The sequence below is a fragment of the Equus asinus genome, chromosome 3, assembly GCF_041296235.1.
Source record: "Equus asinus isolate D_3611 breed Donkey chromosome 3, EquAss-T2T_v2, whole genome shotgun sequence".
Taxonomy (NCBI): domain Eukaryota; kingdom Metazoa; phylum Chordata; class Mammalia; order Perissodactyla; family Equidae; genus Equus; species Equus asinus.
Window position 1 is genome coordinate 35,592,582 of NC_091792.1, and position 18,196 is coordinate 35,610,777.

Consider the following 18,196-nt stretch of genomic DNA (forward strand, 5'->3'; position numbering starts at 1 on the left):
TGATCTAGACTCATATGTACAGTTCTGCCATTAAAGAACTAAAGGAATTTATATGAAGTTTGAGCTCAAAAAAACTCAAAAGTTACACTGTTTTACCTGGATATTGCAGCTTTTTCCATTATTTCCTGCTGAATGAGCCCCGATGGCTCAATGACATCCAATATAATTATGCTCCACAACTTGTCTGATTTTGGCCTTTGCAACACAGCAGATTCATCTTCCACGTGTCTCAACCAAAACTCAAGTGTTTCTTTAGGAAAGTGATTGGCTTCACATATGAGGTCCAGAATGATACGATGCTGGTCTTTCTCCACAGAACTGTAAGGTTTAACCTGCCCCAGTGTGCCAGCAATTATAGGCAGAATAGAGAAGCCTTCAGACACATCCAACACATAGAAAGGTTCAGGGGTGCTCTCTTCACAATTATTCTGCCCACTTCCACAGCTCACTGCATTGTTCTGACAGTGAGTATCCATGGCCTGACACACTTTCCCTGGGGTCAATGAAGACAACACTTTCCTCATTGCCATTTTAAAGCCTTCATGATATGGGATGTTATTAAGCAAAGCAATTTCTGTGGATTCCAATAGACATGTCTGCTCCACAGCATCTGGTTGCCTGGTCTGAAGGTTAGCCAGGGCACTACAGAGTTCAGCTTCATTTCCTACAGAGAACAAGTCTTTATTCTTGGTAAAACTTTTCCCAACATCCATTTCATCTTCCGAACCAAAGACACTTATACTCTGGATTCTTAAGTAATAATCTTGACAAGACACTTCCATCATCACATGGTCTCCAGGCTTTATCCAGTAGTCTTCACAAAACAGTAAGAAAGGAAAAAATTACAATCGAGTGTTTATAAGCCTGAGGATCACACAAACACCTCCATCCTCCCATTCTACCATTTTTTAAATCACTACGAGAAGGATTATATATATTCATTTAATAGAATTAGGTGAATTAATCTATTCATTTCCTACAAAAAACTAGGAAAATATCTCCAGCTTTACTTAGAGAAAAACTGAAGTTTGAAGATTCAATTAACTCACAGCATAATGGAAAGGTTCAAGAGCTCTGTGACTGGACCCTAACCATCAGCATTATGGTGCTTTCACTGCAATCACTAGGTATCATCATGTCCCCAAACTAGGGTGTGGGAGAAGGGCGGCAGGCGACTCTCAATCTTCTTTGGTAATAAGGCCAAGCCAACAATAAGACAGATGAAATTCAGGGGTCAATACCAAACCTCACTTTATTTATTTATTTTTTTTTAAGATTTTATTTTTTCCCTTCTTCTCCCCAAAGCCCCCCGGTACACAGTTGTATATTCTTCGTTGTGCAGCCTTCTAGTTGTGGCATGTGGGACCCTGACTCAACATGGCCTGACAAGCAGTGCCATGTCCACACCCAGGATTCCAACCAATGAAACACTGGGCCGCCTGCAGCAGAGCGCGCGAACTTAACCACTCAGCCACGGGGCCAGCCCCTCAAACCTCACTTTAACTTAAAGGGACATTCTTTTCTCTAAAAGAAATTTCCAAAAGAACAAGGCAGCATTCAGAAAACCTGATCAGTACTATTTCTTAATTGTTAATATTTAGGCATTCTTGCATGTTTAGGAATTTGAAAATATAAGGAAGGACAGGGTCCTAAAATAAAGACTATATCATGCTCTTTCCTGTGAGCTTTCATACCTGCTAAAACTTTAAAATGTAAACATGTAATCGTAATCCCTTATCAGCCCTAGAACAAGTTGAAAATACAAGCTGTTACTCTTGTTTAAACATTTAAACTGTCCTTTCCCTAAGGATTAAAAAAAAAAAAATGTCCATCTGTCTAGGTTACTATAAGAAAGTTAGAATAAACAAATAAAAAATGCCACTTATTGAGTGCCAGTCGCAATGAAAGGCATTTAACACCCATTATCTCTAATAATCCCTACAACAATCCCGCAAAGTAGGCAGCATCCCATTTTTACACATCACATAACAAAAGCTCTGAGACATAACCACCAAGGCCAGCCAGCCGGGAGTCAGTAAGTAGCAGAGTCAAGATCTGAATCTACATCTACCTGACTGCCTCCAAAAACACCACACTAGCCACAACACTATACCGAGTCCATCACTCAATGACCTTCCCAAATTAGATCCTTGATTAGGAGGCCAAAGAGAAATAGAAACTTATTGCCTTTCGGTTTTAAAAAGACAGAATTTTTCTATGTAATACAACTGCTGTAAACTATATTGTATCCCATCAAATTGCTGGTAAAAAAATTTCTATACAAAAAATACCTTTAATATAGAACTTCTCCAAAGAAGCCCATGATTCATGAACTCTACACTGCCAAATTTTTTACTTACATGAGTGTGTATATTTCTACAACCTGGGGCTCCACAGATGGCATCAGATTCTGCAAGTGGTAAGAATTCCTACACTAAAAGTGATACTTTTCCACCATGTTCCATAAAAATGGATTAGCATTTCTCTTATCTACAGAAAACCAGAGTAATCAGAGCTGAGGAAATGATTTAATGATAGATATTTTTGAGTGGTATGCAGCAGAGTTGTGTTTCAGTCTCTCTTCTTAACTACATATGATATTAATTACTTAAAACTACTTTAACAAAAAAAAAAAAGAAAATTCTGAAAGATTTAACTAGTCTCCCTTGACTGGAAACTACATATTCAAAGTAATTTTTTGACACTGACTCAAATGCTTAGAGGATTAAAGCAACAAGTTTTAAAAAACAAACAAAGAAATTCAAACAAAATATACCTGCAAGGTCATGTACAGGGTAGACAGCCTGTTCCCAACAGGTTTCCTCACTAGGACTTGTGGATAAACTGTGTTCTTCATCGAGCTGGAGTACAAACCAAACCACAATAGCATCTAGTGTGCCTTCTTTAGTAACAGGAATGCCAATTTTATCAGGTTTTTTAGTTGCAAGACTTTTTAATTCCTGACAAAAATGTAAAAGAAATGAGAGAATTTCATACATTTAATATATGCATGCTCCAATATCATATCACTTTCGGTTTCCGTAAGTTCTCAGTCCTGGCCCGTGCCTTTAGGGGATCATCGTCGTGGCACACCTATTAACGATTTAAGGCACACTGGATGGGAAGTTCTGATGTATTATAGCGGAATACCATGCAGCTATTAAAAACAATGAGGCAGACACATATTACTGATATAGAAAGTAGTCCAGGATATACTGCTGAATTAAGGCAAGTGGCAAAAGAACAGAGATTGTTCTGTTTAAAAAAACAAATGTGTGTGTTTGTGTTTGTGTGTGTGTGTGTGTGTGTGTGTGTAGAAGACGAGAAAAGCAAATCTGAAAAGATGCACTAGATGCACTAGTAGCCTGGGGAAAAGAGGGGCCTAGATTTAAAAAAAGAAGAAACATACTTTTTCTTTTTTCTGCTTTTCTGTATTACTTGAAAGTGTTAAACAGGCAGGTATTACTTTCAAAATTTAAGCCTTAGTATGGAGGGGGTTTTTATTGGGGCAAAAAAAAATTCAAGTAAGAAAACCTTAAAATAATAAAAGGATAGCTTTGGGGTATTCAGCAGCTCTAACTGTGTTGTGCCCTATTAGAAAGTTATATCAAAAAGAAATTCTCTTGAAGCTCAGCCTCAGTAAGCAATGCCAAATTGTTAATTTAGCTCCAGACCATCTGAAGAAAAGCCTAGTAACAATTAACAAGGGAAAGCTTTTAGTAAATTATAAAGATCTTAGGCTAAAATGACCCTCCAGTACTCTGTCCCCAGGCAGATTTCATCTAAAAAACTTACATACTCCAAAATTTAACTTCACTTAAAGATCTTCCGAGAAGGATTCTATGTAACGTTTCTCGATTTCTTTGGCCACTTTCTTTGTACAGCACATCCTCCCACCACCCACACATAGATACACTAGGATGACCAACTTGTCCTGGTTTGCCCAAGACAGTCCCAGATTTAAAATTGAAAGTCCTGAGTCTTGGCAACCCCCTAGTCCTGCACAAACTGAGATGGCTGGTCACCCCAATATACACACAAGCTAGAGATCTGGATTATTGTTCATTTCAAGGAATGCTGTTAATCTGAAATGGCAGCATGACACAGAGAAAAGTCAGAAAGATTTGGGTTAGAACTCCTGCCCCTGCATTCACATGACGCCTAAGTTGGGGGAAATAAATGTAAACAACAGTTTGCTTATCTGTAAGGCACAAGGATAATTATAGCTGTATTGCAGCACTCATAAGAGTAATCTAAGAACACATGTTAGAGCATGTGGCACGTTATACATTCCCAAGAAAACTTCAGGACTTTTTTCTCCATATTTAAAGTAAGTGAACAATTTCAAGAGGGAATTCTGGTCATCGTTTAACCATCTTATGTATACATTTTAAGTGGAATCCCATGCAAACTCATTAAAACTCATAAAAACTGTCCTACGAATTATTTTAAACAATGAATGGAATTTAATGCTCAAAAACAGTAATTAAACTTTTTTTTTTTACCTGAAGATTGTTGAAATCTACTGTCATAATTTCAAAGCACTCTGTCAAAGGTGAATATCCCCCAGGGACTCGACTCATCTTTTCAGTTGTGTAAGGTTCAACTGTTTCTTCAGTATCTACAGAAGAATAAGCCGGACTCTGAAATTTCACATTTTCTGGCAAACAGATCCCAGCAACGTCCTTAACACCCACCCTGGTGAAAGGGGAAATAAGAGAGGGAAAGGAGAAAGATGGGTTTAATCAAAATTTATCGAAATATCTTATTATTAAGATATTAATAATATTAAGATATTAATAATAATATATTATTATTGGTTTTTCCAATTACAGTGTTACAGTAAGCATCCTTGCACACATACTGCACACATGTATGATATTTATGAGGATAGATTACCAGGAGTGGAAATGCCAGATCAAGAACTATAAACGTTTAGTTTTGTTAGATAATGCCGAATTGAGCTACTAAAATGTTGCCCCAATGGTGTATAAATTTTGCCCACACCTATCCTGAGAAAACAGGATTTTATCAATCTTTTTTATTTTTAAAGATATTATTTTTCCTTTTTTTCCCCAAAGCCCCCCAGTATATAGTTGTATATTTTTAGTTGTGGGTCCTTCTAGTTGTGGCATATGGGACGCCATCTCAGCATGGCTTGATGAATGGTGCCATGTCCATGCCCAGGATCCGAACTGGTGAAACCCTGGGCCGCCGAAGGAGAGCCCGCAAACTTAACCAGTTGGCCAGACCCTTGTCAATCTTTTTTTTTTTTTTGAGGAAGATTAGCCCTGAGCTAACTACTGCCAATCTTCCTCTTTTTGCTGACAAAGACTGGCCCTGAGCTAACATCCATGCCCATCTTCCTCTATTTTATACATGAGACGCCTACCACAGCACGGCTTTTACCAAGCGGTGCCATGTCTGCACCTGGGATCCGAACTGGTGAAGCCCAGGCCACCGAGAATCGGAACGTGTGAACCTAACCACTGCACAACTGGGCCAACCCCTCAATCATTTTTAATGTTGGCTAATATAAGCAGTTAAAAAATGTTATCCCATTGATTTAACTTCCATTTCTAATTAACAGATAATTATAAATATATTCATGCTTTGTTGTAAAAGTTGCAAATTTTTATCTCAATTTGTCACCTGCCTTTTAACTTTATCTATACTATCTTTCACCAAATTTTTTTCAAATTTTTTTTTTAATGTGGTTGAATCTGTCAATCTTTCATGATTTCTAGACCCTGCACTGTGTTTTGCTTTGGAAAGCCTTTATCACTTAATAGACTTTTTTTCTTTTTATTTTTTCTTCTTTTTTTTGGTGAGGAATATTGGCCATGAGCTATCATCCATTGCCAATCTTCCTCTTTTTGCTTGAGGAAGATTGTTGCTGAGCTAACATCTGTGTCAATCTTCCTCTATTTTGTGTGTGGGACACCACCACAGCATGGCTTGATGAGCAGCGTGTAGGTCCATGCATGGGATCCGAACCTGGGAACCCCAGGCTGCCGAAGCGGAATGCACAAACAACCACTACACCACGAGGCCAGTCCCCAAATAGATTTTTTTTACTTCGATATTTAACTCATCTGGAATTAAAAGTAAAGATCTAACTTTTCTCCCCAAATGAAGCATACTATCTCCATTTACTGAACAGTTTATCCTTTCTCCATTGATATGAAGCACCACACCTGTATCATATACTAAATCTCTATAAGTTCAAAGGTCTGTATCTAGATTCTTTATTGTGTTCCACTGATCTGTTTTCCTGTTTCTGCATCAAACATCACCATTTTTTATTTCTAGGTTTTTTTATCCAATAAGGCAAGTTTCAGTTTTCTTGGTTATTCTTAAAACATTTGCTTGTCCAAATGAGCCTAAAATTTAACTGATTAGGTTTCAAATGGTAATTTTTATAATAATGGCTTATGTTTCTCCCAGATAAAACAGGAGCAGTCATCTAAGTTTTTTTCACCTTTCTTCATAGTCGTCAACCCATACTGCTGAGCTTTGTAAAAAACAGATCCTGGGCCTCACTCACCCAGACCTACTCAAACAAAATGCATGGCATTTTAATTTTTACAAAAGCCTGTCTGGTGCTTCTGCTGTACAGTCAGACGTTCATCTGCTACACAAATGAGTCAAGGATGAAGGAATCCTTTTTCAAAATGGTAGATACCAGTCACTTAATTTCTATTTTGCTTGGACAAATAATTTTAGTGGTTTTTCTATAAAATATAAAGAGAAACTATTGAGGGCTAGGAGTCTGTAATCATGTCACAGCAATAAATCTCAACAAGACACAACCTAGCTTTTCTGGTGGGCAATTCAGCAATGTGTCTCTATAACTTGAAAAATGTACATACTCTGTAACTCAGTAATTCTTTACTAAGAAATTTAGCCTAAGAAAATAATAAAGACAAGTCCACAAAGACATAGTACAGAGCTATTTATCCTCGTTCTTAAAAGCAGAAAAGTGGAAGCAACCTAAAAATTCTAAACTCTGAGAACTACAGCACTAAAAAATTGATTTTAAAAAATCATTGAGTAATTCTATTAACATGCAGAGGCTCACAAAGAAAGAGCAAATATGTTTACTGATACTTTTGAAACAAAATTAAATTTACATACATATATTTACTTACACAGAGCTGATATTCAACCAGGCACTCTAATTCAGCCAATCTGCTGATTAAGGCCACTTCTGTTTGGTTGGCGCCCTATGCCCTACCAATCACTAAACATTTTTACTTATTACTCTGTAACAGGCAAAGAAAAGTGTAAGGAAGAACATGCAGCAAAGATGAACAGTAGGTATCTACTGGCGAGGAGTTTAGGAGGATTTTTATTTTCTCCTTTTACTTATTACTATTTCCTAAAATATTCATATGTTACTTTTATGACTATTAAGTTATTGGAAGGGGGAGGCTCCTTAAAAAGTTCTAACAAAATACAGATTATTACTTTAGCAAAATAAAACTTTCATTAATGTTCAAGAAAAAAATGGAACGAAGAAGCTTCTATAACTGTCACATTTTTACCTATATCGTATTTGACAAGAAATCTCAGAACCTCAAGTGAAGAAAAATCCTAAAATTTATCCCTCCAAACCAAAAAACTATACTATCAATAAAGTTATTAAGAAGAGGTAAATGGGGGGTTGGTCCAGTGGCATAGTGGTTTAGTTGGCGCGCTCCACTTCAGCAGCCTGGGGTTCACCAGTTGGATCCCAGGTGCAGCCCTATGCCCCGCTTATCAAGCCATGTTGTGACAGGTGTCCCACATACAAAGTAGAGGAAGAAGGGAACAGGTGTTAGCTCAGGGCCAATCTTCCTCAGCAAAAAGAGGAGGATTGGCAGTGACGTTAGTTCAGGGCTAATCTTCCTCAAAAAAGAAAAAAAGAGGGAGGGGGCCAGCCCTGTGGCCCAGCAGTTAAGTCCGCACGCACCCCTGTGTTGGCACAGGGTTTTGCCAATTCGGATCCTGGGCATGGACATGGCACTGCTTGTCAGGCTATGTTGAGGTGGCATCCCACATGCCACAACTAGAAGATGTGCAACTAAGATATACAACTATGTACCACGGGGATCTGGGGAGATAAAGCAGGAAAAAAAAAAAAAGATTGGCAACAGTTGTTAGCTCAGGTGCCAATCTTTTAAAAAAAAAAAAAAAAGAGGGAAACGGAAGAAATAAAACAAATTATTTTCACATATGACATTTTAATTTCACTTTCATCTAAGGTCAGCCTGAACTTATTATTTTCCTATATGAATCTATCACACATCAAAATAATACCAAATTGTGTTAAAATTAATTTTCCACTAAAAAACTGAAAGCTGATTTTAATTCTAGAGTTTCATTTTAAAAGAAAGTAAAAAAAAAGAAAAGGCAAAAAAAGTTAAGACTGGAATAAATAACACAAATTTAAAGGTCAGAAAACCACAAACTCTCACTAAGCAAATATTCACTAAATAACGTCTGAAGTACAGTCTACTCTCCAAAATTACCAAGTTTTAATATTCAATATATTTTTTATTTTTTTTGCTGCTGAGGAAGATTCGCCCTGAGCTAACATCCACTGCCAATCTTCCTCTTTTTGTACGTGAGCCACCACCACAGCATGGTCACTAACAGACAAATGGTGTAGGTCTGTGCCCAGGAACTGAACCCAGGCCACCAAAGCAGAGTGCACTGAACCTAACCACTAGGCCACCGGGGCTGGCCCTAATATTTACTATTTAAATAAAAACTTACCTATGATGTCTTCTTATCTCTTCACATTGCACTGCCATGCCAAATATAACAGCACTTGCTGGTATAACTTTCCCGTACTTTTCACAATTACCATTTTCACCTTTGGTCTAAAAATATAACAAAAATTACTTTCAGTTACATGTAGGCAAATATATATGAGTGATGACAAGCTATGATAATTAACAAGAAAAAACCTTTAAAACAGGTAAGGATAAGTAGGTTAAGAATTTTTTTCTTTAAAAAGTTTATTTTCACTGCTAATTGTGTGTGTGTATTCTTTTTTTTTTTTAACACTACAAATAGGAAAGGTGGGGCTATAAGTCTGCATACAACAAAACATTATCGGGTATGACTTTAATTGAGAAGCCAAAATCACCACTACCCTACTTGAAAAACAAACGCTCTTCTTCTCGACTTTTAATTAGCTCTTTTAAGTCCAGCTCATTCTCTCTAAGTAGTGAATTCTTATTACACATTACAATTCTTTCATTCATAATACATATTATATAAACCAAATCTACAGTTTGTAGGTCATCAGAGGATTTTAATGCAAAACAAAATCTGGCAAATGTAAGAGTTCGTCCTGTCCGATCACTAGCCTGAGTTCAACTGGCACCTTAAAACCACATCAAGCCAGTTAGCACTACACTCCCTTTTGGTAATTTGCCAAAAATCTAAGCCGTGAGGGCTGTGAGACTGAAAGTAGTTCCCTTTCTCAACCCTATTCAAGAGCCCCACAGTCAGTCCCTCCACAAGGTAACCTCAATTCCTGTCAGTTCCTTCCTGGAGTATTTTTTGCCTATATACCCCATCTGGGCACACAAATGTACACTGCATTATGTTATTACATGTTTTTTTTTGCACAGATTTCTTTGCAACCACACAGGAAGTATCTTGACAGTGGGATGTATTTCATAGTGTTTTGCAAATACGCTAGAGGCTCAGTAAATATCTCTTGAAATAATGACTTCTTAATCAAATTTAGGTGTTTTCACACTGCTTACCTTTGGCTGCAAAAGTAAATGCTCCCATGCGTGAATCAAACTCTCCACAATTCCTTCTCCAAATAAACCTGCATCGACAGTTTCTGTTACAACTAGGGACACTCTATAGAATGATTTTTTAAAGATATATGTAAGTAACATAGCATACTATTTATATAAAGATGTCAAAGCTGAGAGAAGAAAGGAAGAGAATATTATAGAAACAGTCCATATATAAAATTTTCTAATACATTTCACTTTTAGTGTCTATCCTTGAATCTTGAGGAACTTGACTCTAATGTTCCCCAGGCTCCTCTGTTCTCAATGGCACTTTCTGGTGGGGAGGGGAGGACACACACAAACTTCACTTGATCCTGCTGCCTCCTCATGCTATTTGATCATTGCCTAAATCCTCAAGAGTGGTTCAAACTCATTACCTTCACCAGTCCCCACCTTTAATGCTGACTAACTGGACGTCTATCCCTAACACTCTTATAAAAATACTCTATCATCAATGACTCCTGTACTTATCAAAATGAATAATCTTTCTCAGTTCTCATTTTCCTTGATCTGCAAATAACATTTAATGCAGGTGAGAAGGCTTTCCTCTCAAAAATCCGTTTATTTTTAAAGATTGGCACCTGAGCTAACAACTATTGCCTTTTTTTTTTTTCCTGCTTTATCTCCCCAAACCCCCCCTGTACACAGTTGTATATCTTAGTTGCATGTCCTTCTAGTTGTCGGATGTAGGACGCCGTCTCAACGTGGCCTGATAAGCGGTGCCATGTCCGTGCCCAGGATCCAAACCCTGGGCCGCTGCAGCGGAGTGCTCGAACTTACCCACTCGGCCACGGAGCCGGCCCCTCAAAAGCCCTTTTTTATCTTTATTATCCATGTTTACCTCTTACATGATGACTGTGCCTTTCCCTTGCTTCTCCTGCTTTACCCACTACCTAACCATGAATTTTCAGAAAAGCCTACTCCACGGAGCTCTGATCTTCTGTCCTTTCTTTCTAAAAAATTTTACTCAAAGAAATATCAAAATAATTTCTTTCTCTGAACTTTTTTAGCACTTATTGGCAGTATCACTCATTTGTGTAGTCACAAGAGAAAGAAAAGTTTCATGAATATTCCTTATCTTCCTATCTAGATTACAGATGCCTTGAGGACAGAAACAATTTTGGTATCCCCCACAGTGCCAAAACCCAATATTATATATATTTGTATATTTATATTAAAAAAAACACAAAATTTTCAATATCTATGATTGCATACATTTAGAATGTGGAAAGTATCTCAAATCATCTAGCCCAACATCCTAAAGTCTCTAAATGTGCTGAAGGTCAAAATAAATTAGTTAGAGTCTGTACTGGAATCCATATCTCCTGATTCAAAGGCAGTAGATCCTTCCACAACATTATCTGTGAGAAAAATGCAGATTACATTAAAGTAACTTTGATTCATGCCATGGACAGAATCGTGTACCATCAAAATTCATACAATGAAACCCTAATCCCCAAGGTGAACCTATTCAGAGATAGGTTCTTTATAAGGTAATTAAGGCTAAGTGAGGTCATAAGGGTGGGGCCCTATCTGATAGGGCCAGTGTCCTTACAAAAGTGGAAGAGACACCTGCAGATCTCTCTCTCCTCACATGCCCAAGGGAAATGGCATGTGAGGACACAGCAGGCAGGTGCCATCTACAAGCTAGGAAGAGAGCACTCACCAGGAGCCAAAATTGCCAGCACCCCTGATCACAGACTTCTAGCCTCCAGAACCAGGAGAAAATAAATGTCTGTTGTTTAAGCCACCCAGTCCATGGCATTTTGTTACGGCAGCCTGAACACACTAGGACAATTCAGGATATTGTTTATTTCTATAAAATGGGTATAATATCTGCCTAAACAATTTAATAGGGCTTCTTTCATGAGAATAAATGTAGAGACGATTGAAAAGCATAAGTATTACATAAATATTATTACACATATATGGAAAAAGACTTTTTAAATGATAGTCCAAATGACAGCAGAGTATAAAAAAAGTCCTCTTTCAATATAAACTGAATTTAAGATGAGAAGACAGAGTACCCAGGAGAGGCAGAAAGTAAGTGTTACATAGAGAAAATTCTGTCTCTAATACGATAATGTTGGACCAGATTATTTTCAAATCCCTTCTGGCTCTAACATTCCATCACCCTTGTGCTATGCATCAAGATGAGACGACATACTAAAAAGCCAAGACTTATGAGATAATATTCAAAGTATTTAAAGGGCCCAGGCCAAAATACATTGACAGCTGACACTTCCAAAGCTTTCACTTTAGCCAAGCATATTAACAGAAAATGTGGTAAGTCCATTAAGCCTGATCTATTCATATATTATTTTTAAGTATAATTTTTAAAGTTACTGATCGCCTAAGAAGCATTAGCCATTTTTACAACTGGAAAAACTGAAATTAACAAAGGTAAAGCAACATGCTAAAGGCCAAGTTTACTTATTAAATCCCTTGCCGCAAATTTTTCTCAAGATCTTTAAATATTTTTTATCAAGAATATTTACCTTATGCTAAACTATCCTACTATACCCATGCCTTTATAATATAAAGGCTTTAGCATTTTTGTTTGGACTAGAAGCTAGAAATATGAATATCTTAATTTTTAAAAAATAAAATAGTGTATTATAAACACTAAAATTAGTTTACATTATAATACCTTTCAGGAATGTGTTTTGGAATTTCAATATCAAGTGACTTCATATGTAAGAGTTTGATCCCTGCTTCCATCTTGTTTGCTGCCACTACATCACAGGCAAGTTCATACATGGTCTTGGATAACTCACAGGCGTACACTGAGTGCGCTCCAGCTTTTTTAGCAAACATGCTACAAGGGGAAAAAGTGCTCCATCAAGAAAAAAATAATCCACTGCATTTTTTCAAATTTTAATAGAATTATGAGGCTTAAACATCGTTTTCCTTTTATTCTTAATAAACACAAGCATTATTCATTCTGCTTAAAAAAACGAACTAATATTCTTGTCATGAAACAAATCATATAGTAAGTCATGACATCCACCCTATTAAGAGACACAGCTGGTGTGAACAACAACGTTAATAGGCTTTAACTTAGACAACTAGATTCAACCAGAATGTTAATGCAAAAAATACTTTTAACATTTATTACTCAAAATTTCAATAACCCCCAATTTTTCTTCATAGTTATGTCCTGTTCCTGATGAAAGTTACAGTGAAAAATACAATAATAGTTGCATGAATAATCGTAATAAGATTACGAGAAACAAATTGAACTCTACTTAAATTCCACTGTTCAATTTTTCAGATTTGGTAAAATCTTTAATTCACATCACTATACACACATATATAATTAAAACACTATTAGAACAAACCTTAGTATTCCAGTTCCTGCTCCAATATCCAAGACGCTTTTGGACCCCAAACAAACTGCCTTTTGGATTGCTGCATTATAAACTGTATTCCTTTTGGTGTCATTAAGCATGATAAAGTGCCAGCGTTCCACCAACCAGTTTGCAACACGATAAAAATTCTCCTTTGCATCATTGAAATCAGGGTTTAGCTTCACTGCTTTATGAAAATACCCAGCTGCTTCATCTCTAAAGCCCATTCTGGAGTAAAAAATGGCAGACAAAATATTTAACTATATGGTATCAGTTACAGTGCCTTTGTTCATGCCACTCATCTGGCCTGAGAATCCCTCACCAGCATCCAAATCCCACCCAACCCGAGTGCCATCTCCTTTGGGAAGCCTTCTACAAGGACTGTAACCCTCAATTACTTCTTTCTTTTCTGGACCCCTGTTAGTTATGCATTCCAGGACACCTGACTATAAGTTACTATTGTATTTAAGTATAGTGGAAGCTCTCGGAGTCATCCTCCATTTAACCAACTCATTAGAACACCAGTGCTTTCCAAAAACCATTCTCTCTGTAAAACATACTAATTCCAATGGGTAGTAGGCTCCTCTCTGGTGTGACTGCATAACTTTTCTCTCAGCAGTTGAGTGAATGGTCATCAGGAGTCAGTTGTATTTGGTGCCAGACCAGTTTACGCCAGTTGCACTTGTTATTATAATTACATATTTTAATTAAATATTACAGAAATTAATTGTATATGATTGCAAAAAGAGAGCCACTGTTTCTAAGGACAATAAGTTAAATGCTTTGGAAAAAATCAAAGGCAACCCTCACCCAAAAAATGCTACTGAATTAGATGTGAGCAAATCAACAATAAAAGACGGGGGAAAAAACTAGCAAACCATCTGGAACAGTCCTTCTTAAACTTTCTATGGTGAAGAACTTCTTTCCTCTTTTTAAAAATATCTAATCACCAATCTATTCCCTGTGACACAGAATAATTCTTAACAAGTAATACTGAAATCACTGCACACCTGAAGAGATGCTCCCCCATACTATTGCAAATCACTTCATCATTAGGAAACAGTTCCAAGGCTTGCTCATAGCAACCAAGTAAGTCTTGTGTTCGATTGAGAGAATCAAGCTCTTCAGCCCATCTGAAGAGTGTATACTGAAAAGTTTCCTTTATAAGAGAGAAAACAGTAAATTAGTGAATTACATAAGTGATAAAAGACTATACAACACAGGTTGAAGATTCCACAGAGAATAGAACTTACCTATTATTAAATGATCACCTTAAGTTTTATCTAGCTTTAGTAGGCACTGTTTGCTAAACAAACAAATGCGTAAGGGAATAAATTTTACCACCTACAGTGCAATAACACATAGAATTAGACAGTTTGACCACTCTCTAAACTCTCTCCATTCTTAGCTGTCATTATCACATTCCCCACCTCCCTCTTTTTTGTAGGCTCCAAGGTTTTCAAGAGTTTGACCCTGGCCCTCTTCTCTTTTCTCATCCATCCCCAACATATGTGTTGATGGATGCTACATCTGCATCTCCAATCAAGGCCCTCTCTTCAGAACCTCAGACTCACAGATACAACTTCCTACTAGTCATCTCAACCAGGGATAGTACCCTCAGCCATCTCAAATTCAGCTCAACTTAAATATTTCCTGAACAACCAGTGTGCAAAGAATAGCAATGAACAACAGAAATCCTGTTCCTATCCTCACAGAGCCCTTGTAGAGAGAAATTTAACACACAGATTTGAAAAAATTCCAAATTTTCTAAATTGAACCCATTCTATTCCTCTCACACAGGAGATAAGGTTAAGGTACCATCCAACCTCAACCTACAAGTCACCTTTATAATGCTACCCGAACTCCATTACAATTAGTTTCAAACCCAGCCAATTCTCTCTCAATAGGTTTAAACCTGTCACCTCCTCTCCATCCCCACTGTTACAACGTAATCTGGCCCTTGTAACCACTTTCAGGACTACTGCGATAGCCTTCCCACTGTCACCCTAGCTCCAATCTCACCTCCCTCCAGCAATTCTCCACAATGTAACAGAGGAGAGAGGGAAGGCTTTAGCCATTCCAGCTCTGTCATGAACACATTTTACATCATCTTCACATATTCTATACAAAAGAGTTGATACCTGAAACTGAATCTTTATGGAGTTTACTAGAGAGAGAAGAATAAGGAAGAAGATTCTAGGGTGTGAGGGGAAAAAAGCACAAACTGTATGAAATGGACCTGGGGATCCATAGGTAAGTAGGCTTGGTGCAGCTGAACTGTGGGTATGGAGAGTAGAGGGAGTAGCAGGAAATAAGACTTAAGAGACAGGTCTTTCACAAAGGCCCACAGAAAGAAAGAAATACGGACTTTGTTCCACAGGAAACGGAACTAGTTACTGAACCCTACTGAAGGCGAGACATTGAAATGCGAACTTTAGATGTACTTTCAATACACGATAAATACAAGAAAGATATTGTCCCTGTTTACAAAAGAGGAAATTAAGGAACAAAGAATTGAGAGTACACTGTATCTCAACATAGCACCTTCTCCCCCTTGAGGCCAGCTGGTCCTGAAATATACACTAAATTTATGTGAACTACAAACCTCTCCACGCTACAGACATCTAGTGAGCAGAGGTCAAGGATGCTGTTAAACATCCTACAATGCACAGGACAGACCTTCACAACAAGGAATTATCCCACTCAAAGAGTCCTGAGGTTGAGAAACCCTGGATGTAAGGCAGACTGAGGCTGAAAAGTGAATGCAGAATTAAGTTAAATCATTTTTTGAAATTAAGATTCTAAAATAACTTGAAAAAATTTAGATTCTAAAATAACTCTACAGCATTTCAAGAGAACTGTCACAAATAATCCAATAATTGAAGTTTAAAGAATGCGTTATCAAATGATTATTTTCGGCTAACTGCAAAAGAGATTTACTGAGCTACAGAAACCTACAACATTCCTTCTACATACAGTACGGACAAGTGCAAAGGCCCTGAAGCAGGGATATGCTAGAATTAAATATAGGAGGAGAGAGAAGATCATCTGAGGCCTCCTTTGTAATATGGCCTTTGGAATTTCGAGTGAGATGAAAGTTTCGAAATAGAGAAGTAACATCATTTGACTTTCGTTATGAAATGCTCATGCTGGCTGTGTTGAGATAGACTTGAGAAGAAAGTCTAGTCAAGAGCCTACTGCAACAGTCGGCAGGAGATGACTGACGCTTGAACCAGGGTAGCAAAGGAAGAGGGGGTGAGAAGTGGTAAGATTCTGGATATAATTCGAAGGTGGAGCCGACAGGATTTTCTAATGGGCTGGTGGTGGATACGAAGAAAAGAGTCAAAGGTGAACAGTAAATATTAATAGCAACGACCGGCCACTCACTTCAGTCCCCCTCTCCCAACTTAATGACTTATTTAATATTTTAAAGAGAAGAACGGGGGATCTGGCAGCAGGTGAGGGAGTGAAGGGCCCCCTTACCTTCACGTCGTCGTTCAGCTCCGGCGCCAGGCTGAGCACGAGGAGGTAGTGGGCATAGGCCGTGCCGAAGTCCTGGGCGCCCAGGCAGTGCTCTGCGCTCTGCAAGGACCGCGACACCAGCTCGTTCCGCCCGGCGGCCCCAGCGCCACCGCCAGTATCCCGGCGGGGCCTGGCCCGCGAGTTCGGCATGACCAAGCCACCGCCCTAAACTCGCGCTTGGATAATCAAAGGGAAGACGCTTTGGGAAAGGGAACGAGAAAACAGTCTAGATGACTACGCTTCCGTGGGGCTACCGAGAGCTCGAGAACCGACGCAGGAAAGACAGCCCCCACGCGCGAGCAAACTCGCTCTCCTCCACCAAGCGGAAGCCCCGCCTCCTCCCGGCCAGGCAGCCTCCGCAGGCCGTCGCGGGTACACACAGGCGGCGCACGTACGCATACGTCAGCGCGCCCGGCGTCGGCACGTCGCGGCGCCCCGCCCCCCCGCCTCCCGCGTTGAAGGAGTGGTGCGGGGGTGGTCGCGGCGCGTAGGTGTTGCAGTCCTGCTTTACGGTTCTGTTCGGTTCTGTCGAGCTTCTCTTTTCCCCGGCAGAAAGCCAGAGATTTGTGTCCCTCTCCCCTGGCCTTTGGGAGTGTGTGACTTTGGCTCTAAGACCCCAGTCTACAGACCCCGTCAGCGCGAGCTGCGCCGGCCCGGGAGGGACGTGGGTGGGCACGAGGAAGGACCGTCAGGCATCTGCTGATGCTTAAGACCTCTGGCTCGGGGGGCACCAAGTCTCAAAATGGCAAGACTGGAAGGAACGCGGAGAGAGCTCCAGCAGCTTAGATACGGTAGAGGAAATGCTTCCACAGGCGTTATTTTAAGTCACCCTCACAAAATCCTGTGCCGTGGGCCCGTGGACCATACAAATCCTAAAGAGGGAAAAGGGGACATTCTGAGAAGTCGCTTGCTCAAGATTACACAACCAGTTAGTGTCTCAAACCCAGGGTTCCTGACTGTGAACGAGTTTAGGGTCTATTTCACGGTCGGATGTATCGCCGCTGGGCTGTGGTTAGATTAATACACAGAAAAAGGTTTTCTACGTTCAAGTGTGCCCCTAAGGGATAAATTCAAAACTTTTAAAAGGGGGGCGGGGGGAGTATAGGAATTACAGCTGAAAGAAGTCTGTCTCTGGTTTCAAACATGATAATGGTTAATATTTAACAAGAAACAAAAAATGGAGCATTTTGCGTGTCAAACTGACAAACTTTGGGGGTTGCTCCAATTCTCTGCGTTCTCTTTTGGTTTGATTATCTGAACTACCCTTCTGAGCACCTACCTGTGTAAATCCTAATTAATTCTTCAAAATCCAGCTCAGTAGATTGTTACCTCCCCTAGTTAGAAAATTCCTCAAGGGCAGGAACTATTTTCGTAACCTTTGCACCTAGCAGAGCCTAGGTCAAAGTAAGCACTTGTGTTTGTGGGGGGTTTTTGTTTGTTTGGTGAGGAAGATTGTCCCTGAGCCAGCATCTGTGCCAATCTTCCTCTATTTGTGTGTGGGACACTGCCACAGAGTGACTT

General features: G+C 39.0%; 1 protein-coding gene across 2 annotated transcripts in view; it reads right to left on the bottom strand.

Moving 5' to 3' along the window:
* The window catches only part of PRMT9 (protein arginine methyltransferase 9), a 33,513-nt gene extending 16,449 nt beyond the window's left edge, over positions 1–17,064 (bottom strand). Inside the window, exons 1-9 of one of the 2 annotated variants that reach the window (XM_014838140.3) lie at positions 16,637–17,064; positions 14,164–14,312; positions 13,145–13,381; positions 12,454–12,621; positions 9,765–9,867; positions 8,761–8,867; positions 4,506–4,698; positions 2,777–2,960; positions 97–814 (exon numbers count right to left, since the gene is read on the bottom strand). In XM_014838140.3, the coding sequence (XP_014693626.1) occupies positions 97–814; positions 2,777–2,960; positions 4,506–4,698; positions 8,761–8,867; positions 9,765–9,867; positions 12,454–12,621; positions 13,145–13,381; positions 14,164–14,312; positions 16,637–16,825 (2,048 nt within the window). In that variant the 5' untranslated portion in view covers positions 16,826–17,064. The remainder of the gene's footprint in view (positions 1–96; positions 815–2,776; positions 2,961–4,505; positions 4,699–8,760; positions 8,868–9,764; positions 9,868–12,453; positions 12,622–13,144; positions 13,382–14,163; positions 14,313–16,636) is intronic. The other variant, XM_014838141.3, reaches the window with a different exon arrangement.
* Positions 17,065–18,196: the final 1,132 nt, after the last annotated feature.